Below are 27,273 nucleotides of genomic sequence, written 5' to 3'. Positions count from 1 at the left end.
AGAGCAAGCCCTGAAAAAGGGAAAATTCGAACCTATAATGGTTGCAGGGCCAGTGTGGTGTAGTGGTTAGAGTGTTGGACTAGGACCTGAGAGACCATGGTTCAAATCCCCACTTGGCCATGAAGCTCATTTGGTGACCTTGGGCTACTCTCTCACTCACAGCCTAAGCTACTTTGCAGGGTTGTTTTGAAGGTAAAATGGGTGAGGAGAAATATGTGTGCCACCTTCAGCTCCTGGGAGGAATGGAGGAAGAAAAATTTAATAGAATTAATTTAAAAAATTAAAACTAATTAATTTAGCCAACATTTGATCCAGGCAAGCCACCAGAATAAGCTCTCCTTCCTTTTGCTGAGACAGCGTCAATCACTTGGTCAAATTCTGAAAATTCTTCCATAACTATTGACTTGCAAAAATTTGTCTTAAATTAAAAAACAATTCATCATAGGGCACTGTTAAAACTGCCAATGGTTCCAATGATTTGAAAAGGCCATCTCCATTTTTCCCCTTACAAAAATGAAGAAGGAGAAGCAACATTTACAAGAACATAGACAGAAATTCCATTTTTGGAAGTTTCCTGCCTGGATATTTGAAGGGCAATTCCCAAATGTGTTGACAGAAACTAACGTGGAAGACAGATAGATTTCAAAAGATAAGCAAGTTTATGAAGCAGACGTCTTCACATCAACAGGGTTGACTCGGTTCAGTTCTGGCTTAAACAGAAACAAACGAACAGAAAGAATCTTGGGAAACAAGGTCACAGTCATTGCAAAACGCTGTGGCACGACGGCTGAGGATATTGACCATGCTTAGCATTCAAATAAGACAAGAAAACACTGGCATTTCAGTTTCATTTGAAAATACAAAGACAGTAGTAAAGTTGATATTTCGAGACAATACTCTTTGACATGTTTCAAAACTCTATTGGTAGTTTAGCCAACTAGCTAGAGATTCTAGAAACGCTATTCCCTTTGCAGACCAGTCAAAGGACAAACCATATATTGCACACACAGAGGAGAAGTGGCCAAAGACAGACGTCCCTCTCTTCTCCAACGAGGGCATGTGGATGTCGGAACGGATGCACCATTAACCCCGGAAGACTCGTGTCCATATATACAAGGCAATCTGGAATTCAGGACTGTGATTACAAAAGCAGAGGACCAGAAGGATTTGCCACGTCGCCTAAACATGAATGACAAACTCAGGGTTAGTGTAGGAGAATCCTGCAAACTCGTTCTGGTCCAAGTTCATGATGAAGAGTTTGTCGGTGGGCGTGAGTTCCACAGGCTGCCTCGTGAACTCCTTATCGAAGTTGGAAGTGTCGTGTTTGTCTTTCTGTTGGATGAAAAGCACAGGGTTAAAAAGGGAGGCCGAGGGAATGGAGCGGGGGAGCAGGGCAGAGAACTCCCCCCCCAACAAACCAGCCACCAGACCCATCAGGCAGCTCAGAAGAGGAGAGGGAAGGAATAGCCATTCCGATTTCGAAGGAGATATATCGATGTGCCATCGCCGTGGACCTGCAGCAGTCACTGGGAGACAGTGGGCTCTGTGTCTCCGCAGGGATAAATATCCCCTTGTTTTGGACCGAACTTTCTACTTCCAAAAATGTGAGCAATGGTTGCAATCCAAATGTGTGCACGCAACAATCTAGGAAGAGCAGATTTCTACTGCTGCTTCTGCAGCCTGAGTTCTCAAAGCATTTTTTAAGGCAGGGATAGGGAACCTCAGGTCTGGGAGCCAAAGCACTGCCCCCCCAGGTCAATCTGGCCCCCGGGACTCCCCCCAAACTATGCTCTTCTTGCTGGCCCTGTTCTACATGCTCCTCGAGTACTTTTGCCGGGCTGGAATTTGTCCAAATTGTGATAATACCTCTTGCTCATCTGGAGTCGATGGGTGCCAAAAACTTGTGTGCGCCTGGAATGTAGCCTAAGTGTACACAGGTAACGGTCATACCTGTTGCTCCTCCCACTTTTGACTCTGACCACGCCCACCACTGACATGTGGCCTACAGAAAGCTGCCCACAAGTAAAGGTGGCCTCACTCATTTTAAAGCTTTCTAAGCTGGTGAGGCTTGTGGTCTGATCCCAGGCATATGCTCATTTACTCAGAATGGTTATTATCTTCAGTGGTAAGCAGGTACGAAGTATGAGCTGGGAGTTCCCAGCTGGACACATCATTACGTGGCCTCAGGTATACCTTGGTTCCCGCAGCCTCAGTCACCCCTTCTGTAGTTTGGGGGCAATAATCTGCTGGAGCGGATCATTATGAGAGTTACAGAGACAATATATGTGCAGCACTTAGAGGAAGCTAGAAATTTATAGCAATAATTGCATATAAGAGTGCTACTTATTTTCTATTCGTATTAATAATACTATTAATGTAATGCATTTTTAATAGGAAAAGGGGGGGGCTAGGAGTTTGGTGACGAGAACTGCTGTTCAGTTAACTGTCAGACTCACTCCCATCCCTTTGAGAGTGTGTGCACTCAACCCCTCTCTCCAGCACAGCCTACAAGTTTTATGTTTTATATATCAATTTTCAAACATTCTTGGGAAAGGCCATGCATTAAATTGGACATCTTACATTCCAGGTAGTGACATATTTATGCAGGGAGTGTATTTGCAGGAGGAAACGGTGAAAAACAGCAACACAGAGAGAAACAATTTCCCCCCATCTTGCACTGTATTGAATATCCCTAGAACGATGCTACTGCCCTTACAGAGGGGACAAGAAGTCATTCTCCTGTATGTGGTGATGAAGATGAAAATGATAGCAGCAGCAGTAGTAGGAAGAATAATAATAATAATAATAATAATAATAATAATAATAATAATAATAATAACAGCAGTCATAGTAGTTTCTTATCATGCAAACGTTTCATTGGATTTCATTGATTTGCAATACAGAGTTAGGAAAAGACTTGGTGAAGGAAGCATCCCTGTAAGACACAGTAAACTGGAGCCAGAAAACAAGGCATAAATGCCTCTGTTGCAGCAAGGGGAGCGTTTTGCATGCTGAGGGGAGAGTTCTCTTCTTCTGCAGTACCAAGGATGGGGAACCTGTAGTCCTTCGGGCATGGCTGGGATTCCACAGACGTTGGTCAACATCCAGGGATAATAATAGGAACTGTAGGCCAATGACATCTGGCTGTCTACAGATTCCCAGTTCCTGCACTACACCTTGTGGACAGAAGCAGTCTTGTGTAACTCCCTTTCATATCAGTGGCGCTGGTGCAAAAGGACATCCTAGTTAATGGTGGTCATCGCTTGCTTTGTTATGTATATACATTCTACGAGGAAGCCAGTCCAGGGATTCCCTGCCCAAATTCTATTCTGCAATTAATAATGGTGCTGCAGTGAAAGGGGAACCCTAGATGGCTTTCAACCTGGTGCCCACCAGATGTTTTGGGGAACATGCTTGCTGGTTTCCCACAGGCACTGGTTGGCCACTATGAGAACAGGACTAGATGGGCCACTGGCTGATCCAGCAAGCTCTTCTGATGTTCCTAGGAAAGTCTCGTGTTCCATATGGCTTCCCTTCAATTAGAGATTGGGTGGAAGACAGGGTGGTGAGTGCATGCATACACACATAGCTCAGTGGTAGAGCATCTGCCTTGCATGCAGAAGGCCTCAAGTTCAATCCCTGGCAGCTCCAGGTAGGGCTGGGAGGGAACCCTGCCTGAAATCCTGGAGAGCCACTGCCTATCTGTGTAGACCAGGCTTCCTCAAACTTGGCCCTCCAGATGTTTTGAGACTACAATTCCCATCATCCCTGACCACTGGTTCTGCTAGCTAGGGATCATGGGAGATGTAGGCCAAAAACATCTGGAGGGCTGAGTTTGAGGAAGCCTGGTGTAAACAATACTGAGCTAGATGGACCAGGGGTCTGATTCAGTATAGAAGAGCTTCCTGTATTCCTACGCAGGAAAACCCTTGAGTGTACATTCTCGGGATCAGAGCTAGTTTTTACAAACAAACAACAAACAAACAAACAAACAAACAAACATTTGCCAAACAATAACCACTTTCTATAATTTCTCTTGGATTCTATAGCCATTAAGGTTGTCAGAATTTGGAAGCATGCCCTCCCAGAGAGGCTTCTGCTTGGTGATTGCATCATAGTAGGTCTGTCACCTACCCACATCTAAACTATGGGGGCTGGAGCAGCTGAACCAGCATTCACAGCCTCCGGCATTACTCCTGCCTGGCTGCTGATTAAATGCCAACATGGCTGAAGTCATTAGGACCATATGAATGAGCAAGCTTTTGTGGGATGAACTTTTTCACCAGCCTACTAATGTGTGGTAGAGCATGTAGCAAAATGGCCACCTATTAAGGACCCTGAGATGGGTGAAACATCCAATCACATATTTAATGTAGGTGTTTTCTGACACACAGCTGAGACGAGGACAGACTCTCATGTTGCAAAGGTCTGACTTTTCAATGAGAAGTTGTGCAAGCCACAGCTTATCACTTAAGTTTCTTTTTGCGATGTGGCCCAGGAAGTCGGAAGCTGTGTTCTCACCACACTTGCCCGTGATTGACATGAGAGCATTCCATGCAAATGGATTGGGAGGGGCCATAGCTCAAAGGAAGAACAGCTGCTTGGCCTGCTGAAGGCCCCAGATTCAATCCCTGCCACCCTCAGGTCAAAGAATCTTTGATAAAAACTAAGTGAGCATAGCAGGATGATGTTGTAGTCCAAAACATCTGGAGGGCACCAGGTTGGAGAAGCTGGTTGCAAATGACTGGCTTCTCCATGAAATTATTTCAGTCATAAAGGAGTCTTGTAACAGGGCTCTGTCCCCTGACCACATAACTTACCCCTATGAGCTCCATCCCTTTAGTAGCCAAGAGTAGTTTTCTCTTGCAGCAGGGTCCTCTTACACCCTCCAAAGCGTCATTCATGCAGTAGGAGCTGAAATACCTTGGAGGAATGTCATCAACCCCAGTAGGCAGGACGTGGTCAGATGGGCCAATGACTTGAGTTGATTGACGGCCAAACCCATTTCTTGGTGGTTTCATCACTCTCTGGTTGACCTCAGCTATTTGTCCCAAGCCATCCCCATTACCACTAGCGCTTAAACAAGGAATTAGCTCATCTCTTTGCACATTCAGTATCTTATAAAGGTTGGATCTGGGCTGAAGCAGGCTATATTTTGATCCCTGATGAGATTCTAACCATTTTAAGGGATCCCCACCTTAGGTATAATAATCCTGTCTGACAGACACTTAAAGAAATAAATAAGTTTCAGGCTGGCTCTATATCTTCCCAGACTCAGAGAATGAGTTAACATATACCTTACAGATTTACCAAATGCTTGTTTAAGATAATAAGGGAGACCAAGATAAAAAGAGAAGTTTGTTTCAAAAATGACAGCAGGCATGTTTAGGTCTTCAGTGGGTTGGTTGCACCAGGGATACTGATGTTACTGAGGGCTATTGCCCAGTAACTTTTTTGGGGCAGCACCATCTGTTTCATGTTTACTTGGAGCTGCCTTCTGCCAAGTTGAATCAATGGTCCATCTATCTCTGTAATGTCTACACTGATTGGCAGCAGTTCCCCAGCTTTTCAGGCAGGGGAGCTCCTAGCCCTACCTAAAGGTGCCAAGGACTGAGCCTGGGGACGTTCTGCAGTGAAAGCAGATGGTCTACCACTAAGGTAAGATTCTAGTCCTCATGATTTTGAATAGAAGGCTGATTTAAATAGGAACACTGGAAGCTACCTTATCCTAACCACCGGTCTACCCAGTTCAGTATTGTTTACACAGACCGGCAGTGGCTCTCCAGTGTTTCAGGAAGGAGACATTCCCAGCCATACTTAGAGATGCTTCCAGGGATTGAACCTGGGCCCTTCTGCATGCAGAGCAAGTGCTCTGCCACCAATCCATGGCATTACTCAAATGCAATGAGACTGACTCCCAGCCCCAAACTGCAATCCAGGTCAGACCCACTGACTCCTAGGTAAGTGAGTGTAAGATTGCAGCAACGGTCAGCTCATTGTATTCCATGGGAAAACCCAAGTAGCCATTTGTCCAGCTTTAAATAGCAGCTTTCATGGGGAAAGCTCTGGAGTGTGTGTACTCAGACATGGAGCTTTAAAGTGAGGACTTGTACCTGGAAAGAGTGGGGCAAAAGGTAAGTGCAGATAAGTCCATCACCAGATACATCCCAAGGCTGCTATTTGCTCACAAGGACATCTGCCTCCAGAGCAAAACCACAGGCTGCTGATGTCTCATGCAATGACCAGGTGGGACCTGATGGGGCAAACACTTTGGTGCCCCCCCATCAAAAACATCATCAACAGTTTTGAAATACCTAGCAAAGGAAGGCTGCTTCCTTTGCGGAGAACGAGAGAACAAAGGTATGATCTTCCATTCTTTGGCTTGAGCAAAGTTAGGCCTTACGGCAGGCATAGGCAAACTCGGCCCTCCAGATGTTTTGGGACTACAACTCCCATGATCCCTAGCTAACAGGACCAGTGGTCAGGGATGATGGGAATTGTAGTCTCAAAACATCTGGAGGGCTGAGTTTGCCTATGCCTGCCTTATGGCTTCTTATGCTGGCTGTTCAATAGTTGGGCAGGAGACAAAGTCACAGCACCTTCCCTTTCTAGTGGGAAGCCCATCCAATTTTTGCATACATTTACAGGGCAGGGAGCATGGAATTCAGTTCAGCAAAGGAGCAGGCTAATTGGACCACCCAAATCTTTCCACCTCACTCAAGAAGGGTTGACAAGTGACACACCTATTGTGCAAACCTGGTCCACTTGATTGCCAGCCTCAGAGTTGCTGCACTGGATCAATGTCAATGGTAGGGATGGAGAATGGAGACGAGAGTGTTCATCTGGATCCATCCAAAAGCATGTTAAGTCCAAGTGGCTTAAATTTCATTGTAAGATGCGAATTCGTGGCTCCCAGACCAGGCTGCTCCAGGTATGTAGATGCTACAGATAGCTTGTACCCTGTCCTGATAGGTTACGTTCTCTCAGAAGGTCCCAATGAACCCAGAAGCTCAAAGGGTCCACCGCTGTGATGAGTTTCCTGGAGGAAGGCTTTTTAAGATTGGGCTTCTCATCAGTACCTGTTAGGCTCTTCCACCCAGATTATCTAGTGTATAAAACTGCTTAGATAGACTTTCCCACAAACTGAAATGCAGAACTGAAATTTCAGTCTGGAGAGGGGAGCACTTTCCTTTCTTTTTCCTTAAAAAAACACAAACTGATCACATCAAACAATTTTATAAAAGCAGTAATAAAGGCCTTGTTGAAAGAACACCTTCAAGCTCACAACATTAAGGACTTCACATGCTAAGTTTAGTAGTTTAGTTCATACTTCCCCAAACTTGTGCCCTCCCAATGTTTTGGACTACAATTCACATTGAAGCCAGCATCATATGGCCATGCTAGCTGGGGCTGATGGGAGTTGTAGTCCAAAACATCTGGAAGGCACCAGGTTGCGTTGGAAAGCTGGCTGAGACCCTGGAGTATAATTCTGAGCACCCACACCTGGAAATGTTTTCAAATTTGAACTCTGTAAATTGTTTGCAAACAGATTCGAGCCGTGATTCTGCTTGCAATTTTCTTCTGCAGTAACCCCCATGCCTATCACCATTCTGTCATTTAGTCTCGTTTACAAATAAATTGAGTTTTCCTCCAACCAAGATTTCTGACTCTTTATTTTATAATTGTATCTGGGGAAAAAAAATAATTGGCACATGAACAACTCAAAGCGAACGGTAAGTGAAGAACCCCTCCCCACCCCCAAAGAGAGAATAAAAGGTGTCCGAGCAGCATCAGAGTCTTAAAATAACCCATTTCATTTTCCTTCAAGGTTGCCAGCACTACTGGCAAAGGAGAATTCCAGTGGCAAGTCTTTGTTACTTTCAGAAGATTAGTTGAGACAATAAAATAAAATAAAATACAGCTTCAGTCAAGTTACACAAATACTGTTTGGACTTTTAAATATCAGCTTCATTTTAGTAAAAATACTCAGGTTTTTGACACACGTAAAGCGCAGTGGAACAGACAGGAGTTTGTCGATTTGGCAACTGGACAGACAGCACCCCACCCCACCCCAAATACTTTAAAGGAAATAAACCCACAAAGGTTTGATAGGGTAACGTCGACACCGTGACATGAGTGGTAGATACTAGGGTGACCATTGGTTCCAAAACATTCACAGGAAATCCTGCCATCTTGTTCAGCTTTGCTGGACCAGTTTGTAGCCGACTGATGGGTTATGAGTAGGGAATTGACTGACACAGCCCTGCCTGCGTGTGATACTGTTCTTTCTTCCCGGGAGCTCAGGCATCAGTCTGCGTGTGGTTAGAAATTAGCCTGAAACTCTGGGAGCCCACGCTGAGCTGCAGCCTCTACTTGGGAAGAAGCCCCTGGTCAACCTGCTTGCCACCAGCTCAGCATCAGCCTGGGCTGAGAAGCAGGATGTTGCTGGCCCCTTTAGGCTGCAAACCACGAAAAATGGATAGCGAGAAGTTCTCTCTCTCTCTCTCTCTCTCTCTCTCTCTCTCTCTCTCTCTCTCTCTCTCTCATGCAACCCAGAGCTTTGCAACTTAAGGAAGAGCATATGGGGCTGCCTGGCAAAGAGTCAGACCCACCGGGACCAGCTAGCTCAGAATTATCTACACTGATCAGCAGCAGTGGCTCTCTGGGGTTTCAGACAAGGGAATGTTTCCAGCCCTTGCTGCAGATGCCATTGGCAACTGACCTTCTGTATGCCAAGCAGATGCTCTACCACTAAGCTACAGCATGGCAAATCTGCCAGTTTCGCCTCAAGTTCTCATTTATCCAATCTTAAGACGACTTCTCCACATTTCCAAATCTGTTTGCAATTTTTATTTTTATTTTTAAAAGCCCTCAAGAAAATTTGTCACCATTTAAAGGCTCATCCTCACATAGTTTTTACCCTGCTCTTTCCAGGCACAGCTCTGCACTTTTAAGTTACATGTCCGAGCATCCTTTTTTGGCCATGAAGACTTCCCTACAAAACCCCCCTGCTCTTTAAAGCTGAAGTGCAACAAATGGCAATTAGGGTTTTCCATGGATTGTGGGTTTTCATGAGGAAAGCTCTGGAGGAGACAAAAGGCTGCTCAGACATGTAGCTTTAAAATACGGACCGTGTCTGGAAAGCACGGAGGAAAGAAAGGTGAGTGTGGATATGCCTTGAGTGCAAGTATCTCCTAATATGCACATTTTTTGTATGCAATTTTCCCACAGTGTGGGAAACAGGACGTTGAACTTGAGGGACCCCTGGTCTGATCCAGTTTCAGGGCACTCTTTAGTTTCTTAGGGGCAAAATAAACAACACAGCATCTCAAGCCATGTGTTAAAATACAGGCCCTGCCAGATTCCTGTCAAGTTATCTCTGTGCATGTGCACAATTTAAAGTGAAGCATGGAGTGGAAGCAGGGAGGTTGAACCCAAGAACAGCCTCCTGGATCAGGCCAATGGCCCTTCTAGTCCAGCATCCTGTTCTCACAGCCGGATGCCCCTATGGGAAACCCAGAAGCAGGACCCAAGCGCAAGAGTGGCTCTCCCATCCTGTGGTTTCCAGAAGCATTGCTGTCTCTGATCATGAAGGCAGAGCATAGCCATCCTGGCTAGTAGCCATCAATAGCCCTCTCCTGCATGTATTTGTCCAATCCCCTTTTAAAACCATCCAATCACTGTCTCCTGTAAAAGCAGAGTTTGCCTATGTGCTGTGTAAATAAGTACTTAATGTTGCCTTTAGCTTGCTTTCCCTTCCCCCAAAGCATCCTGGGAACTGTAGTTTGATGAGGAGGCTGAAAATGCTCTGTAAGAGATCATCTCCTCCCCAACAATTCACAAGGGTCCTCAGGGATAATGCTCATAAGAACATAAGAAAATGCTGCTGGATCAGGCCAGTGGCTCATCTAGTCCAACATCCTAGTGGCTCATCTAGTTGATTTCCCATAGGCCAACCAGATGCCTGTGGGAATCCAGCAAGCAGGATTCGAGCACAAGACCCCTCTCCCCTCCTGTGGCCTCCAGAAACTGCTATTCAATTTGTGTATGTGTAGATCCAGCCATGCCCCGCCCCCAAGTCTCCTTCACTTCATGGAGATTTATGGGGTCCTACATCCTGGCTGTGCTTCCTGCACCCCCACATTCAAGACCAAAGGGAGAAAACTCAGCAACGTCAATTTGCAATGCAAAGGCAATCTGCAGCCGTTCCTATGCAGCTGCAGTAAAAAAAATGGCTGTGGGCTGCATCTGCATTCAGGCTGGATTCGGTCGGGTTGCAAGGACTCGAAAGGAAACTGGTTCACGTGTGCTGAATGATCCCTCCTCCCAAAGGTCCCCCAACTTCTTCTGGAGATAGCACCCTTTGAAAAAATGTGGGAGGGATTCCGCAATGAATTTTGTAAAAGCAAGCAAAATAGCCCAGCCTGCTAAAGTGAAAAGGCAGTAACAGCCGGTCCTTTTGCAAAGTACATAATAGAGGCAGAGAAGGATGGCAGCATCTGCAGGATTTTTACAAGTTATTAAATTAATCCACTGCTTGTATCCTAACCTAAGGGTGGGGAACCGTGACTCTCCAGATGTTGTTGGACTGCAATTCCCAGCAGTCCCACCCGGCAAGGGCTAAGGTCAGAGATGATGGGATGTGGAGTCCAGCCACATATGGAGGGCCACAGCCCCCCTGCTCTAAACAAAGGACTAGGTGGGTTTTGTCAGGCTGATTTTGAAGCAAATTGGCTTTCTTCCCAAGCCTTGTGTCCCATCCCAAGTGTTATTAAGCCTATAGAAATGAGGATTTTTCTTTTCCCCACAGTCTTTGAAACATGGTCATTCTAGTATCACCACAAAATAAATTCAGATCATGACGGCTAATGGTTTGCAACAGAGGATGTCACCACAACAGCTGCCGGGAGTAGATGGTAATGGATGCGGGAGGGTGATGCTTATGGTCTACAATGGCTACTTAGCTCTTGACTTCAGCTTTAAAAAACTCAGAGTTACAAAAGGAAAATCCTTCGAATTCTGATTGGTCAATGTTCCTGATGACTTCCTGGTCGGGTGGTGTTAAGACAGGTGGGTGGCGAGTGAAAAACCGGTCGAAGTTTTCGGCGTTTCGTCCGCACTATGAAAGGGGAAAAAAAGAACTCATGGTAGGTGGCGAAAAGGGGGAAAGAAAAGCGGAAGGAGGAGGGAAAAAAACACAAAACCAACCCAAATGCAAAAATCGGAGGTGGTTTTTGCCACATCCCCACCCCACCCCGTCCCAGGCTCCAGCCCCCCACCCCCAGCCCTGGGGGTCAGGCAAAGTATCTCCAAATGAGCAAAACGAGGTGAACGAAAAAAGAAACAATGCAAAATACTTATGACTCCTTTGGCAGGAGGGTGGATCTGATTGCAACCGCGGAGTATTTTGTCATGGAGGTGCTGGGGAACTGATAAGCTGTCAGCCAGCCACCCGGCAAGTAATTGTAGGAGAAGGATGAGATGACAGGGCAATTACTTGCAGAACTCCACCAGCCGCATGCAATACCGTACCTGTCCCAGAATGTGCCACATGCATGGGAAGGTGTGTGTGTGCGGGGTGGCATCTCTCTTTTGGAAAAACAAACACATTATACTTGTATATCCTGCTCCTGCACAGAGTTCTCCATCGTCTCCCATCCAAGGGACAGATCAGGTTCACACCCGCTTAGCTTCAGCCAGGCTGCAGCCTCAGGTGTCCCCAGACCGCACCCTCTTGCAAAAAAAAGAGAGACTGGAATTTCAGCAACATGCTTCCGGGGACCTGTGCCCCTGCTCCATTTTAAGCCTAATCAGAAGGTCGGCGGTTTGAATCCCCGCGACAGGGTGAGCTCCCGTTGTTCGGTCCCTGCTCCTGCCAACCTAGCAGTTCGAAAGCACGAAGTGCAAGTAGATAAATAAGTACCACTCCAGCGGGAAGGTAAACGGCGTTTCCGTGCACTGCTCTGGTTTGCCAGCAGCAGCTTAGTCATGCTGGCCACATGACCCGGAAGCTGTATGCTGGCTCCCTCGGCCAATAAAGCGAGATGAGCGCCGCAACCCCAGAGTCAGCCACAACTGGACCTAATGGTCAGGGGTTCCTTTACCTTTACCTTTTTAAAAACCGGCTGCTCAATCTGACAAGGCACCAAGGGGATACCACTACTGAGAACCACTGCCCACTTCCGGGCACATAGGTTCACCCCAATCTCCCCTCAGCAAGGCCAGGAAATCTGCTGTGAGAACAACAGTATTTCAATTACCAAGGAGTCCAAACTAGGCACTGTGACACACCTGTCTGTTTACCCTTCTTCTCTTCCAACTGTAACATTGAGTCATAAGCCCTCATTTTGCATATTTTCCAGGCCCTTCCCCTCCCCACCTCATATGAATGGCTGCTTCTGGAAGGTAAGGAAACTGAGGAAAGGACGATATCACACATGGCAGGGAGGACCAAACTGGTCGAGATAGCAAGCCAGGTGTGACTGCAGTTGTGCGATCCCCTCGCCCCCACAGCAGATCGCATGTGCAGACACTATAATGTCTACTTTGAGGCTGGGTTCCTCGGAGGAAGAGTTTGATCAACCAGTCATTACAGTGATAGCTTGGTGCATCTGCTGAGTCATTTCGTTGAGCAGCACCACTTATGCAAGTTCTCAAGATTTCATTTCATGGAAACACTTACGGCACACCCATTTTGAGACAAATGAAGTTTCAGCGGCTGAGGGCCATTGTTTGTAAGAACCAATGATTAAAGAAGAATTCCAGCATAGTTTCAGTTTCCCTCTGTTTCCCAAGTTTTTCCCATTAATTTGTGATTTCCTCCGTCCCCCCAAAAGAAGTCTGCATGAAAATTTGTTTGCATTTCCCTGAGAGTGCTCATTTTTGCACGTGATTCTGTCTAATGCAAGCATTTATTTTTATTTTTTTGCAACCAATGCAAGCATTTATATTTATTTTTTTGCAACCAATTTTCCCAACACAAGGTAGTTTTGAACATTATTGTCACCAGGATATGCATTTTTAGAGAACTGCACCATAAAATTCAGAGCAGTGTGGAGTTCCAAGGATAGCCATGTGCTTCAGTTTGTTCACTGGCCGGCAATTGCAAATTGAGTACATCCAAAGTAAGAAGAGAACAGGAAAACATTATCTCCCTGCCCCCCACCCAAATCCCTATAATCCAAGCCTTTGCCTGTGCCTACTGGGCTGTTTGGGTTGCGATCTATCAGCTCTGAAAAGAGGACCTTTAAGTGTCTAGCTCATACATTGCAAGCTCAGAGAGGATGCTTTTAAGGGAACACAAGAACATCTTCTATGGGATTCGACTCTGCCAATCAAAGGGCCTGTCAGCGTCAGCATTAATGGCTTCCCTTTAATGGTGACTGAACTGTTGTTCATATCAAACGGACCATCTAAGCCTTGCTCTCTTGGCGTGATGCCCTCAGAGGAAATGGAGGCGCTTAGAAGTACCGTAAATCCCTCCTTCACGCACACACACACAGTTTTTAAAAAGTAGCCACTCATCCCAGGCAGTAGTTTTTTTCACCGCTGTGTTTTTACCCCCTGCATGGTATTTAACTTTCATTTGCTAAGGAAAACAATTTGCATTTTTAATAAACGTAACAGCAGGCTCTTAAAAAAAATTAATTATTCAAGGCAAACACTTGCAAACTGTCAAGCCTCTTCAGCTTCTCACAACTGGGAGCTTGTAGCAGGGAAAGGAGGCTACTCTGGGGTCCACGTATTCCTTCCCCAAATCCCACGACCACCGCATGATCTTTCAGCAAAAGGTGCCCCACCACCAACCTTCCTTTCCAGAGATCCAAGCAGAAAGCTGTTCCCATCATGCTGAGTCCACTGGAACCCAGAAAGTGGCCTCATACCAGGTTCCAATATTTGCCCATCAAACAGATTAATGCCATCTCTGAGGGGTATTGGCCCTCCAGTGTCATGGGCAAAAAAGGTCTTCTCTCTCTCTCTCTCTCTCTCTCTCTCTCTGGCCATAACCAGAGATTGAACTCACAACCCTTTCCCATGAAAAGCATAATCATTTTGTCCACCAGTGAAATACAGTCCCTCCCCATAACCATTGGAGGTAGTGTTGACTGAGGTCTGATTTCAGCAGAGACATTTACCATGGGCTACAGCTGGAAGGTACCCAAGGGTCATCTAATCCAATCCCCTGCCATGCAGGAATTGCAGCTAAATAATTCCTGACAGATGACCACCCAACTTCTGCTTAAAAACCTCCAATGAAGGAGAGTCCAACACCTTCCAAGGAAGTCCCTTAGATTCTTTTGGAATCTTAGGAAAGGTTGGATTCTTTTAGAACCTGCAGCTGTATCCAATCTAGTGCTAGGTTAAAGTCACTTAGCAATATACTTGTTCCACTGGTTTTGCACCAGTGAAATGTTGTTGCATGAGATAACGCATAAGCAGGTTGCTGGCAACTTTGTGGCACAACGGATTGCGAAATCCATGGTGCAATCAGTTTCTGTTAGCGCAGGTATGGCGTCGGATTCATCTGTTGAGCAACATTAAAACTCACTTTGCACTAGAGGACAGAGAGTGTTGGATAGAGACCTATGCCTGGAAAACCCAAAAGCTAATTCGCATCCCCAAAGTGGCCTATCGAAAATATGAGAAGAGCAGATATGCTGTGTTTTGGCTTGTGGTTTCTGGAAGCACAGATAGCCTGAGACCTGGATATGCCCCCTGTCACAAGGAGAACCTAATTTCCTAAGGCCAGTGGGGGCTGCTAACTTCTAGACATCTGGTCCTGCTGAAATAAATAAATAAATAAAAGGAGAGGGGCCTTTTCAGGGGTGGTCTCTCCTTAGATGGGCTCCTAGGCAAGCCCTGGTTCAAATCTCAATCATACCCCAACTAGGAACACAGGAAGATACCATATACAAAGTCAAACCAATGGTCCATCTAGCCCAGTGTTGTCTACACTGGCTGGCAGTGGGTTTTCAGGGTTTAAGGCAGGGACTCTTCCTAAGCCCTTCCTGTAGATGCCATTGGGGGTTGAACCTGGGACTTTCTGCACACAAAGCAGGTTGTGCTGTATCAAAGGTGAACTGCTCCAGAAGCTGTGCTTATGCCATGTTGGCACTCAAGATAACCCTTTCATTAATCAAAAGCTGCTGTGGTTCTGGGCTCATACATCTTCAGATATGCCTGCTTTGATATACTAATTGGCTTGCTTTGATGGTACCCTTATCCATGGGAACTGGGATGTTGGGCTCCGAGCCCAGAAGAGGAACTATCTGTAATGTTTTGGGTACCGGCCACCTACAGCCTGGCCATCTCCTTGCTGTGGAGCCCGTCCCATGGAAGGCTTTGAGCTGGGCCAAGGGGAACTGACAGGCTGCTGTGCTGTAAGCCAATGCCTTTCTTCAATAAAAGCATCAGAACTGGCCATTCTGGTGTCTTTTAGATCCTCCCGCGTCTCACAAACTCCCACAAGCTTTCCTCCAGCTCTGCAACTGTGGTTTGGGTTTACAACACAGGTGCTCTGCCAATGGCCCTTCCCCAAGCTGGGCAAGCTCTCAGCCTGCACTTCTTCCCTCTTCAATAATGATCTACCAAAGAGTGTTATTGGGAAAATCTCTAAAACCATGTCAGGGAAACGCTTTGGAGATTCTGCAGTGTTCTATAGTGTGACAAGTGTCACTCTTACTCAGGGGCCAGTGGGAAAGCAAAGCATGTTTGGGGAAGGAGCAAGAGCCCCTCTTTATCCCCCCCCCTCTTTGAGTGCAGGAGCCAAACAGCAATCCTGTAACGAAGGTGCAAGGTTGCTCTTGCCATTTTCATTTTGGATAGTGGAGTCTGCAGCTCACAGCTGCAAGAGGAGGAGTTTTATCAGCACGTGCACTGAAGCTTATCTTCCCAAGAAACATGCACAGGGTCTCTAAGAGCTGGATGTGCAGAACGGCTGTAAAAGGTAGCTAGCTGCCTGCCTGGATGGCTGTGTTTTTCTTTAAGCAGCTATTTTTTGGGGGGTGGTTATTAAGCCTTGGACATTTTTGAAAGCTGCTTCAAGCGCCTTCTCCACAAGCCACAAGTCTGCAACTGCGGAGAACTTCTTTTCCACATGATTCACGTCCCAGAAGACAGCTTCAAAGACATTCGTCTCCTCTAACCCGACCTGACAGCAGCAAGTCTCACGGAGAATGACATTCGGAAATCAAAATGATTGAACAGCTCATGTGCCCCCGCGCTGTTCCCAGGAGCCCTTGCTTCCATGCAGGCATGTGTGTGTGTGTGTGTGTGATACTCATCATAATCATAGAATCACGGACCTGTAGAGTTGGAAGGGACCCCAAGGGTCATCTAGCTCAATTGCCTGCATTGTAGGAATCAACCCCCTTAAGACAGACGGAAAGCACCTACTTAGCAGCACCATCCATGGATCAAATCTGAACATGGGGAATCACTTCCAAGAGGTATTCATGGTGGCTCTTTATGTTTGCTTACTGCCTTGGAGGTTCACTAAAACTAGCTGACCTGAAAAAGGTTTACCTAGCAGCAAAATGGGCAAGTGTTTCTGTGGACAAGTATTTGTAGGTCGGGCTTGGAGAGTGGGAAATGAAATGCAGAATGGTTGTTTACTGGCCATAATAAATGATCATCCTATAAGATTCTTTAGGCCAATCCCCTCCAACCTATTGTCCATATTGTTTTTTTAATAGGACAGCATCTACACTTTGGAACTCCCTGCCTATTGACACCAGGCAAGCACTTTCGCTGTGCTCGTTCTGGTGCCTGCTACAAACAATCTTGTTTAGACAAGCCTACCCAGATTTTTTTTGACCAAACTGCGGGAGGCAGTGGAGGACAGAGGTGCCTGGCGTTCTCTGGTCCATGGGGTCACGAAGAGTCGGACACGACTAAACGACTAAACAACAACAACAAACAACACCCAGATGTTTCAAAAGTTGATGTGATTTTTAATCTGTTCTCAGTCTGTTGTTATTTTGCCTTCCTGCAAGTTTTACCTTATTGTTAATTCTTCTTATTGTTTTGTAAACTATCTTGAGGTTTTTCTACATTCTAGTGACGTATAAAATTTAAGAATCAGCCAGCCGGGCTCCTTGCTGCATGGGCAGACAGTGCAGTGCAGTGCAGTCTCGTGAACCCTTCATGCCTCGTCCCCGCTCTCACCCAGTGTGCGGGCAAAGGACGCAGCACCACTGGATGGACCAATGGTCTGATTCCGTATAAGGCAGCTTCCTAGGGTCCTATGTTCCAAAAACGGAGTCATCCTCAGTCATGTCTTGAAACTGGCTTTTGCATCCAAAACAGAAGAGGAAAAAGGCAAGCCTAGGCCAGGCAGCAGTGTGGCAGGAAGCTCTACCTGCTTCTGTAAGCCTCACACGCCTGCCAGCTCAGCCTGCTCCTGGACGTGCAGCTAAACCTTTGAAAATACACTTGTCACTGCCTATTAGCTTCAGAAGCACCTGGTGCAGCAGAGACATCAGGCAGGGCGCCTGACAACACTGGCGGTAAAGGATGAGGGCTGTGTCTCTCCTCCTCCTCCTCCCTGTTTCAGAATGGTGACTGTACTAGGAAAGGCTTTCCGCACTTGCAACATAGCCTTCACCAACCTGGTGTTGCCCAGATGTTCTGGGAAGTACAGCTCCCAGGTGTTTTGGATTACTACGGTGCCGTCATCCTGACTGGGGCTGATGGGAGTTGTCGTTCAAGACATCTCAACAGCATGAGGCTGGGGGAGGCTGGCATGATGGTTAGGTATTCCAACAAGATCCACCATCAGTGGTTCTCAAAGTGGGAGGCAGGATTACTTAGGGGGCAGCTAAGAGGCAAGGGGGTGGCCTGGGGCACTGTAAATGACTATCAAACTTTGAAAAGTTGGCATCACTGGATCAAGTACATCAGTCTTGTTGAATTAGTTAAACGAAATGGTTTTAGCGGTATTTTGAATAAGTGTACAATTAATTGTCAGGGAAGCGGGTGGCCTTGGCCAATAAAGTGAGATGAGCACCACAACCCCAGAGTCGGTCATGACTGGACCTAATGGTCAGGGGTCCCTTTACCTTTACCTTACAATTAATTGTCACTTTTGAATTTTATTGGGTTATTATCTTCTTTAGTGGGCCATGCAAACCACTGTTCTGAATAATGTTGGGGGTGAGTTTATGGAACCAAGGGGGCTCCCTGAAAGAGTTTGGGAACACTGTGATACACCCCCCCAACAGCACCTGGTATTCAGAGATGAAGTGAAGCATTTAGCTACCAGGGCTTCAGCTGTTGATCCTTAACCAAACTCCTGGAAACTGCTGAGATTTCGAGGACCATCTGAGATGCAGAATGTGAGGGCTGCAAGCTCACAATGACAGCTGCAGCTCCAGCGCCATTGCCTGAAATGACCTTGATGGGGTGCTGCAGTGCATATTTAAAAGAACCGGACCCCTGGGGTGTGCGCGAGCATGTTTCTGCTTTCCCACAGAATGTAATTCAGCTTTTGCCCTTTGTACGGATGAGATGTGACCACTGACCCTTGTTCCTCAAAGCGTTATGCAGCTCCATCCAGAAATAAACACTTTCACTCGCCAGCTGCACTCCACGCAAGCTGCAAACTCTTAATTGTATTGATTGATCCAGCAAGCAGAAAGCCTGTCATGGACTGGTTGGTTAGGAGGAACCAGCTGCGGAAGCCCCGAGGGAAGAAGGCTGAGAGCCTGGGGAGCAGTGGTGGGACAACTATGAGTGGTCAGAGGGAGAAGAGAGGGCAGACTGGGAGAAGAAGGTGTTGGAAGCTGAAGAGGCAACAGTAGTGAGTGGGGAGAGTCTGTGGCAGAGGGCAGTCCAGAGATAGAAGCAGAAGCAGAAGGGGAGGAAGTCCAAGAGGCAGAGATGGGCCGTGCATTGTGAAGAGGGATGCATGGCTCTCCCTCCTGCTGCGACAAGCTCCCCATCCCGCTTGTCTCCCAGAACCAGAAGAGGCATGGTATTTGGTGATTATAGCAAGCTTAATCCCATGGGCTTTAATAGGTTTACTCTGAGTATGATTTCAAAGGCCCCCCCCCACATTCCTTCTGGAATTTTGGCCAAGATGTGGCTGTCTTTAGTTGATGGATTTCCCTCCCAGATTTCATTATTTTAGCACTGTTGCCTCCGTGATTGATGCTTTCTTGTCGGAATTTGGTTTCTTTAGTCATGTTATATTGGATTTCTTTTGAATGCATTGCATTTCATTTTATCACGGGAGCCACTTTGGAATCGTTTCATAAAGGAAAGAGGGATCTAGGCCACTTCATATAAATCAATAAGTCTGCATATCGCTGCCTTTGGGGAGATAATTTACAAATTAATAAAAAGCCATCACTCAGTACTATCAGGTCAGGACTGTTGGGCTTTTTCTTTCTTTCTGGTGGCTTTGTAATTAGAAGTGTGCCTTTGACATTCAGCCCCCACTAATAAGAGTTTGCCCTTGCCCATTAAAATTGGCCCCTTCTGATTAAACAACTAACACATGAGTTGATTAATCTGCCCATTAAACTGATTACAGCTTGCAGCCCCACTAATTATATAGCTGAGCAATTAAAAAAACACCAGCCCCTTGCAAAGACAGAAGAAAATCTAGGGATATCTCCAACTAAGCTCTACTCAGAGTAAACCCACTGAAATTAATGAGAGGGCTTCAGAAACTTCTGCCTTCAAGATCCACCTCTAACCTTCAGGCGTTTGACCAGCATTTGTTGTGGAAATGGGGGTGGGGGAAGCATTTTCGTGTTTGCAACTTTAGATGAGGTCAAAGATACTTCTTGGGATGCAACTACATGAAACTCCCTACAAGAGGATTCCCCAACCTGGTGCCCTCCTGATGCTTTGGACTACAACTCCCATCAGCCCCTGCCAGCACAGGCAGAAGGGATCTGTAGTCCAAAGCTCTTAGACGGGTCTCCATGACTTCTGCCTTATGTGGGTGGGTGGAGGTTATAGTGTAAAAGTATAAAAAAAATAAGGAGTGCACCAGGTTGGCTGGCACCTAGGGGTTTTTGTTGATTAAGAGGCATTTAAATCTTGTGACATCAAGGAATGGTGCCAAAAGTTAGCATCCCTGGGCTGAGTCTCTTTCCCCCATAACACCTAGGGTTACTCACCTTGCACCCTGACATGACCAAATCCTCCCTTTCCTCACCAGCTGCTGCCAAGGATGTAGCAGACAAGGGAAGGGCACAAAGAAATGGAGAATGGGATGTCAGAGCACATGATCAGTGGCCCCAAATGTTATGGGGCAGAGTCAACACAGGGGAGGCCCCCTTGGCTGGGGGCTGCCTCTGGCTGCTGCCTGGTTGGTGTTCAGTATGGTAGGGTCTTCTCAGTGGTGCTTCCCATTTGCAGGACATCCTCTTGAAAGGCTCGTCTGTCTCCCTCACTACTGGCTTTGAGGAGTAGTGGAAAAGCATTCCTGCTTCCATGGGCACGGCAGCCGTGAAATTAAATAAAAAGAACTGAGGGGATGCGATTGCTTTTAATTTTCCCTACAGATGCTCTAAACATTTTGAGATGGTTTTAAATTGTTATAAAGTATGTTTTATTTTGTTTCTGTTGTACTGTACCCTGTACACCTTTAGGGAGGAAGGCTGGGGGGATAGAAATTTAATAAATCAATAAAAACACAGGCCTGCCATTTTCAGTGGGAGCAATTTAACATCCCACCCTTTGAAACATCTAAGCCCTACATCCAAAGAGGCCATCGCTCTGTCATGAAGACTGCAATCCTATGCTTACTTACTGGGGAGTAAGCCCCACAGAACGCAAAGGCACTTACTTCTGTGTAGACACCTCTAGGATTGCACTATATATTTTGCAATTATTTGTAAGAATGTGCTGCATCCCCCTTGCCTGAGCTTTGCCTTCAGATCACACAGGCTCTCCAAGCCCTGGCTTCTATGTAAAGAAGTAATTTGATTTTTTTAAAAAACCAACCACCACCAGCAGCCCATAATTATCTCAAGGAGAGCTGGCGTCAGGTTTGCTCCAAGCCACTTGGTATGCAGGGATGGCCGCGAAAGATCAGCCATGCACGACCCTGTCAGAACAGCCACTTCTACACAAACACAACCAATCTGTCAGATTATTGGGGAGAGGAGGGGTTGGGGGTGCTTCAAGGAACAGCGCTGGCCGCTCTCAGGTGCAGCACAAGGAACCAGGCACTCAGAGTAAAAAGACTGCAGGAGCGAGAGATGCAGGGAGTGCTCGACTTGGGAACAGGAAACGGAAAAGTCAGAAAGAGGAAAGGAAGAGTCCAGCAATAATGAAACCAGCTCATGAAAAAAAGAGAGAAATGTAAGAAGTTGCCTTATACCGAGTCGCTGATCCAGCCAGCTCAATACTGTCCACACTGACTGGCAGCAGATCCCCAGAGGACCTTCCCAGCCCTAACTGGAAATATCAGGGTTGTGAACCTAGGACCTCCTGCATATAATGCAGATGTCCTCCACCTCTGAGACATGGCTTTTCTATGTACGAACACAGGAAGCTGTCTCATACAGAGGAGAGCCAGTGTGGTGTAGTAGTTAAGAGCAGTAGACTCGTAATCTGGTGAACTGGGTTCGTGTCTCCGCTCCTCCACATGCAGCTGCTGGGTGACTTTGGGCTAGTCACACTTCTTTGAAGTCTCTCAGCCCCACTCACCTCACAGAGTGTTTGTTGTGGGGGAGGAAGGGAAAGGAGATTGTTAGCCACTTTGAGACTCCTTAAGGGGAGTGAAAGGCGGGATATCAAATCCAAACTCTTCTTCTACATCTAACTTAGTGGTTGGCAGTGATTTTCAGTTGTGAGTCACTTAAAGCCCGACCTGGAGAATTAACTTGGGACCTTCTGAATGCACAGCAAGTACTTTGCCACTGAGCTGCAGCTAGATGACTGGAAGTTGACAATAAGGACATTAGAAGAAGCTGTTGGATCAGGCCAATGGCCCATCAAGTCTAGCATCTTTTTCTCCTGCCACGGCCAGGCAGATGCCTGCGGGAAACCCACTAGCAGGACTGAAGCACAAGAGCAACATTCGCCCCTGCTGTGGTTGTCAGCAACTGGCATACAGAAGCATTCTCTGAGAGGCAGAGCATAGCCATCCTGGCTTTTAGCCATCAACAGCTTTTTTGTCCAAGAGTTTGTCTAGTCTTCATTTAAAGCCATCTAGTTTGGTGGCCATCACTGCCTCATGTGGCAGGGAGTTCCATAGTTCAACTATGCGCTGCATTAAGAATTATGTTTTATGTGTCCCGAATCTCCCAACATTCAGCTTCAGTAAGATCTAGTATTAGGAGAGAGGGAGAAAAACTTCTTTCTATCTCCAAACCATGCATAATTCTACAAACTTCCATCAAGTCTCCTCTTACTTCCCTTCTCTCTAAACTAAAAAGTCCCATCGGCTGCAATCTTTCTTCCTCAGGGAGAGGCTCCATCCTCTTCATCATTTCTATTGTCCCTTTCTGAACCTTTCCCAACTCTTCAGTACCCGTTTTAGGGTGAGGCAACCAGTACCGTACACTAGGATTCCAAGTGTGGTTGTATGAAGTTGGGGAGCGCACTCCCTTTCCTTTTAGGAGTTTGCAGAAAGTGCCATTATCCAGGGATTGGGTGCAGAAATGCTGGCCGAACACCAGATCCTCTTTGGGATAAGAATTCTCCCCGGCTTTTGGCGCCTGCTCATAAACTATTCAAGCTGCTGCCTGCCTGCCTTTTACCTGCTGAGTGAATTACCACGTCATGAATGATTCAGGCGTACAGTACAGTTGCTGAGCTAGAGATTCCGAGGGAGCAAAAAGGACCTTTTCTCAGCCCCTTCTCCAAGAGAAAGAGAGAGGCGCTGGGGGGACAGACGGACTCCAACTCAGGTACTGGTGGCAGAGATGGGGCCCAGAATAGGAGACCCCCACAGACAAGCCAGTGAGAAAAGCCAATGGTGATTTGAACATTCAGAAGTCTAACAGTCTCAGTTGGCTGCCAGTTGCAAAACTCTTAAGAAAAGGAAGGACCTTTTGTCCCTGTCCTTTCTCTCTCTCCCCCCCCCCCAGTGAGCAGAGCATGGATTAAGGTTCCCATGTAGCCTGAGTTAATGAAACCCCACTTCTGGTCCCGGGGCTGCTCCTGCCTCTCTGCAGGCTTGTGATTTAAGAATGGCATTTTGGCCAGACGGAAACCAGCAGAGTGTTTTCCATAGACTGGCTAAAGGTTATGTTGTCTATGCCTCCCATGGGCAACTTTCAGGAGACCTTGGCATCACCACGTGGCCTTCTCGAGCCGAACGCACTTAGAGCTAATGCAAGAAAGTGATCACAGGCGCATCTTTCTCAGAGAACAGGCACGTATCAGGCAAGATTTTCAGAGCGGGTACAGGGACATCCCATGCCTTGCCTTGGAAAAGAAAGCCGGGAGCTCTGCTCCCCACATCACAGCCGTTTTGTGGAGTTGCAGAGAACTATAAATCAACCCAGGCCCAGTTCTTGCAAACAGCTGAGGCCACCAACCTGCATCTCAGCTGCAGGTGAGAAGTGAATGAATCAAAGCTCATAGGATGCTGCCAGCATCTCTGACTGAATGCCTCCCTCAAAAAGACTCCTTCATTAGGATGTCAAGGAGAAAACTAGGGTAGACCTTTTCTACCCAATATGTACTGGGGATTTATTTTATTTTATATTTGTATGGAGGACATAGGAGCCAACTCCTAGGCGACGAGGTCCCTTCGCCCCTCCAATAAAATATTTGAGCCCCCCCCCCCGTTGATGTGCATTGCCATTCAAATGGTGTGCATGTGCAGTGTCTTGTGATTGATTGTGTGGGGCTGGGCTTACCTGCCCCCCTCCAATATTTTATTCAAGTTCGCACCCCTGTTGGAGGATATTCCCATCATGTGAGCCCCCATCCTGCAGTCTGCGCACCCACAGGATGACCACCTCACATCCTGCATGTGTGAATCAGTCAACAGAAAGCAGCCCTTAATGCAGGACACTGACATAGTCACGGCTATAAGAAAGGGGACATGTTATTGTCTGGGTCAAGAAGGGGCTGTGATAACTGGCCTCATCCACACCCAGCATTCCAAGCACCCTGATGCCCCTTTAAATAGCCACGGCTTCCCCTAAAGAATCCCAAGAACTCTAGCTTGTTAAAGGGTGCAAGGAGTTGTTAGCAGTGGCGTAGCGTGGGTTGTCAGCACCCGGGGCAAGGCAAGTAATTTGCGCCCCCTAACCCGTGGATTTCTGCCCCCTAACCCTAACCTAAATCTAACCCCCAGATGTTGCGCCCGGTGCGGCCGGCCCCCCCTGCACCCCCCACGCTACGCCACTGGTTGTTAGGAAAATCCTTTGCAGAGGTGCTATTCCCAGCGCCATTGACAAACTGCAGTTCCCAGGTGTCTTTGAAAGTGGCACAAGAGTGCTTGAAATGTTCGCTGCAGATGCGAAGCGAGTGTCTCTGCTGGAAGAAGAGAATTGTGGCAGTGAGACGGGAGGGGAGGAACTTACAGCTTTGGGCTTGAAAGGAGGCTGGATCTCTTTCCGTTCAAGTTTGTCCCAATCGATGTAGCGGAAAAAGGCGTGCTCCCTGATATCGCGCTCTCCTTCAGGGCCGCACCCCAAACGCTTTGCTGGATGCTTGGTCATGAGCTTGGAGAGAGAGAGAGACAGAGGGGGGGGGACACATTTATTTGTTAAATAGCTAACCATTTGAGTTAGGTGGGCAACATTCATTCTGCTTCACCTGACACTGCAATGTCTTAACTGGATATATAGAACAGTCAGGGATGCCTGCAAAGCTGCAAATGCTGGCATATGGCAAATATTCTGGGCATGTCCCAAAAGCAGAAAATTCTGGGGAGATATAGCAATGGCAATGGAAGAAACAACTGTCTATGCTTTGCCCACAGAGTTTCTAGTTTTCCTATTTGTCTATGTTAAAGAAACTGAATTAATAGAGGACAGGAAATTAATGCAACATCTCTTAGCTGCTGCCAGAATGATTATTTGTCTGAAATGGGAAAAAATGAAAACATAAACAATGGGAGAATGGATAACAACAATTTGGGACATAGGATGCATGGTTAAGTGAGACACAGAGAGGGCAGGCAACAACAGAATGTTTTTATCAAGAAATGGAGTACAGTAGTTTCACAATGTACTGGAATAATGTAAACCCATTTGTGTTACTTGGACCCTTGTAATATTAATTTATTATGTTCAATTTTAGTATGGAAATTTGTTCCTCTATGTTGAATTCTAGTCATCCTTTCCTACTCTTATTTTTTTGTGGTATCTGCTATTATACATTGTGTTTTGTGTGTGTGTGTGTGTGTGTAAGTAACTAAGTAAGTAAACAAAACAACAACAATCCTTTTCAGGTTCATGAATGCTTTTAAAGAAGGCACAAGTGATAAAAATGGATGCAAACGACTCCCATTCTACAGCTGAAAGTGGATCAGAGGTTAGGCAAGATGTGGGGTGCTTTTACCCAGCAGCATGAAGAGGTAAGAAAGGCAGCTTTGTACTTTGAGGGCAATCTCTGCAAACCTGACGCTGTAAAAGCAATTAAGTGCAAAGACTGGCCACCCGGTTTAGCACGGAGCCATCTCCATTCAGAATCTCTTTTTCATTAACACCAAGAACAGGGAGGGAATTGGCAGCGTCCGGCTCCGAAGGCTTCAGTTAATGAAACGGCACGTTCCGCGAGAAAGGGACGAGGCATGAATTATTGCTCTTTATCGCTGGGATGTGCCTTCCAAGCAGCCAAGCAACATCTCTCCCCCCCGGCCCCAACTCTCCAGCGAGCGGGGCAGGAAAAATAAAAAGTGAACCCAGAGACTCGGAAGAAACATTAATATCCTGGTGATGGTGGTACACGGCTCTGGCCCCAAGATAAGAGACAGATAGCAAGGATGCAAAAGGCTAGATAAACCAAGGGGATATGAAAGGGAGTTCTGGTTTAAAGGTGGAGTGAGTAAAGCAAGCCTCTTTCTGGGTCCAGTGACACTTATAGGAACTTAAGTGCAGTGAAGTGGCTAAAACGACAGAGACGCAAGCGAGGAGGTCTCCAGTGCAAATCTCACCTCTGCCCAAAGCGCTGTCAGTAATACATAGCCCTTGACAAGTAACACTGGAAATTTTCTATGGCAAGAGACTACAGCTGCCTCCCTTGCGCTTCCAATCTGCTGCCCTCCAGATGTTTTGGATTACAACTCCCATCAGCCTCAGCCAACACAGCTGTGCGCCCAACAGCTTCAAAATTGCTGGTGTGGCCTGATGGGAGTTGTAGTTGAAAACACTGACACTAGAACAGGTGGACGTCCAATGAAGATGAATGCTGGAAGATTCAGGACCGAGAAAAGAAAAGTACTTATTCATGCAGCACGTAGTTAAACTATGGGACTCACTTCCACAGGAGGCAGTGGCAGCTGTTAACTTGGATTGCTTTTAAAGAGGATTGGACAAATTTATGGATGATTAGGCTATCAATGGCTTTTAGCTACAATGGCTATGCTTCTGCCTCTATCATTGGAGGCAGCAATGCTTCTGAATACCAGTTGCTGGAAACCATAGCAGGGAGGGGAAAGTGCTCTTCTGCTTGGGTCCCACTTGTGGTTTTCTGTTGTTGTTATTGTTGTTTAGTCGTTTAGTTGTGTCTGACTTTTCGTGACTCCATGGACCAGAGCACGCCAGGCACTCCAGTATTTCACTGCCTCCCACGGTTTGGTCAAACTAATGTTGGTAGCTTCGAGAACACTGCCCAACCATCTTGTCCTCTGTCATCCCCTTCTCCTTGTGCCCTCCATCTTTCCCAACATCAGGGTCTTTTCCAGGGAGTCTTCTCTTCTCATGAGGTGGCCAAAGTATTGGAGCCTCAGCTTCACTATCTGTCCTTCCAGTGAGCACTCAGGGCTGATTTTCTTAAGAATGGATAGGTTTGATCTTCTTGCGGTCCATGGGACTCTCAAGAGTCTCCTCCAGCACCATAATTCAAAAGCATCAATTCTTTGGCGATCAGCCTTCTTTATGGTCCAGCTCTCACTTCCATACATCACTACTGGGAAAACCATAGCTTTAACTATACGGACCTTTGTTGGCAAGGTGATGTCTCTGCTAATTGGGGCATTTGGTTGGCCACTGTGAGAACAGGATGTGGGACCAAATGGGCCATTGGCCTGATCTAGCAGTCTCTTCTCATATGGTCTTAACACCTGGAAGGCTGAACTGCAATCTACATTTCAACAAGGGCAGATGATGCATTGAAGCAGCTGAGTACCAG

General features: G+C 46.7%; 1 protein-coding gene across 2 annotated transcripts in view; it reads right to left on the bottom strand.

Moving 5' to 3' along the window:
* Positions 1 to 636: 636 nt before the first annotated feature.
* Positions 637 to 27,273, bottom strand: part of PRKCB (protein kinase C beta) — a 184,681-nt gene continuing 158,044 nt past the window's right edge. The window contains exons 16-18 of one of the 2 annotated variants that reach the window (XR_014163016.1): positions 24,501 to 24,641; positions 8,553 to 11,119; positions 2,668 to 8,512 (exon numbers count right to left, since the gene is read on the bottom strand). Coding sequence is in view for 1 of the 2 variants with exons in the window: in XM_081888979.1 (XP_081745105.1) it covers positions 1,180 to 1,332; positions 24,501 to 24,641 (294 nt within the window). In the remaining variant the exon portion in view is untranslated. Of the gene's footprint in view, positions 1,333 to 2,667; positions 8,513 to 8,552; positions 11,120 to 24,500; positions 24,642 to 27,273 lie in introns of those variants that run through there. The other variant, XM_081888979.1, reaches the window with a different exon arrangement.

The sequence above is a fragment of the Podarcis melisellensis genome (genome assembly GCF_964234715.1).
Source record: "Podarcis melisellensis genome assembly, chromosome: 14".
Taxonomy (NCBI): domain Eukaryota; kingdom Metazoa; phylum Chordata; class Lepidosauria; order Squamata; family Lacertidae; genus Podarcis; species Podarcis melisellensis.
The sequence above is the reverse complement of the archived record's forward strand: the minus strand, read 5'-3'. Positions and strand labels throughout refer to the sequence as shown.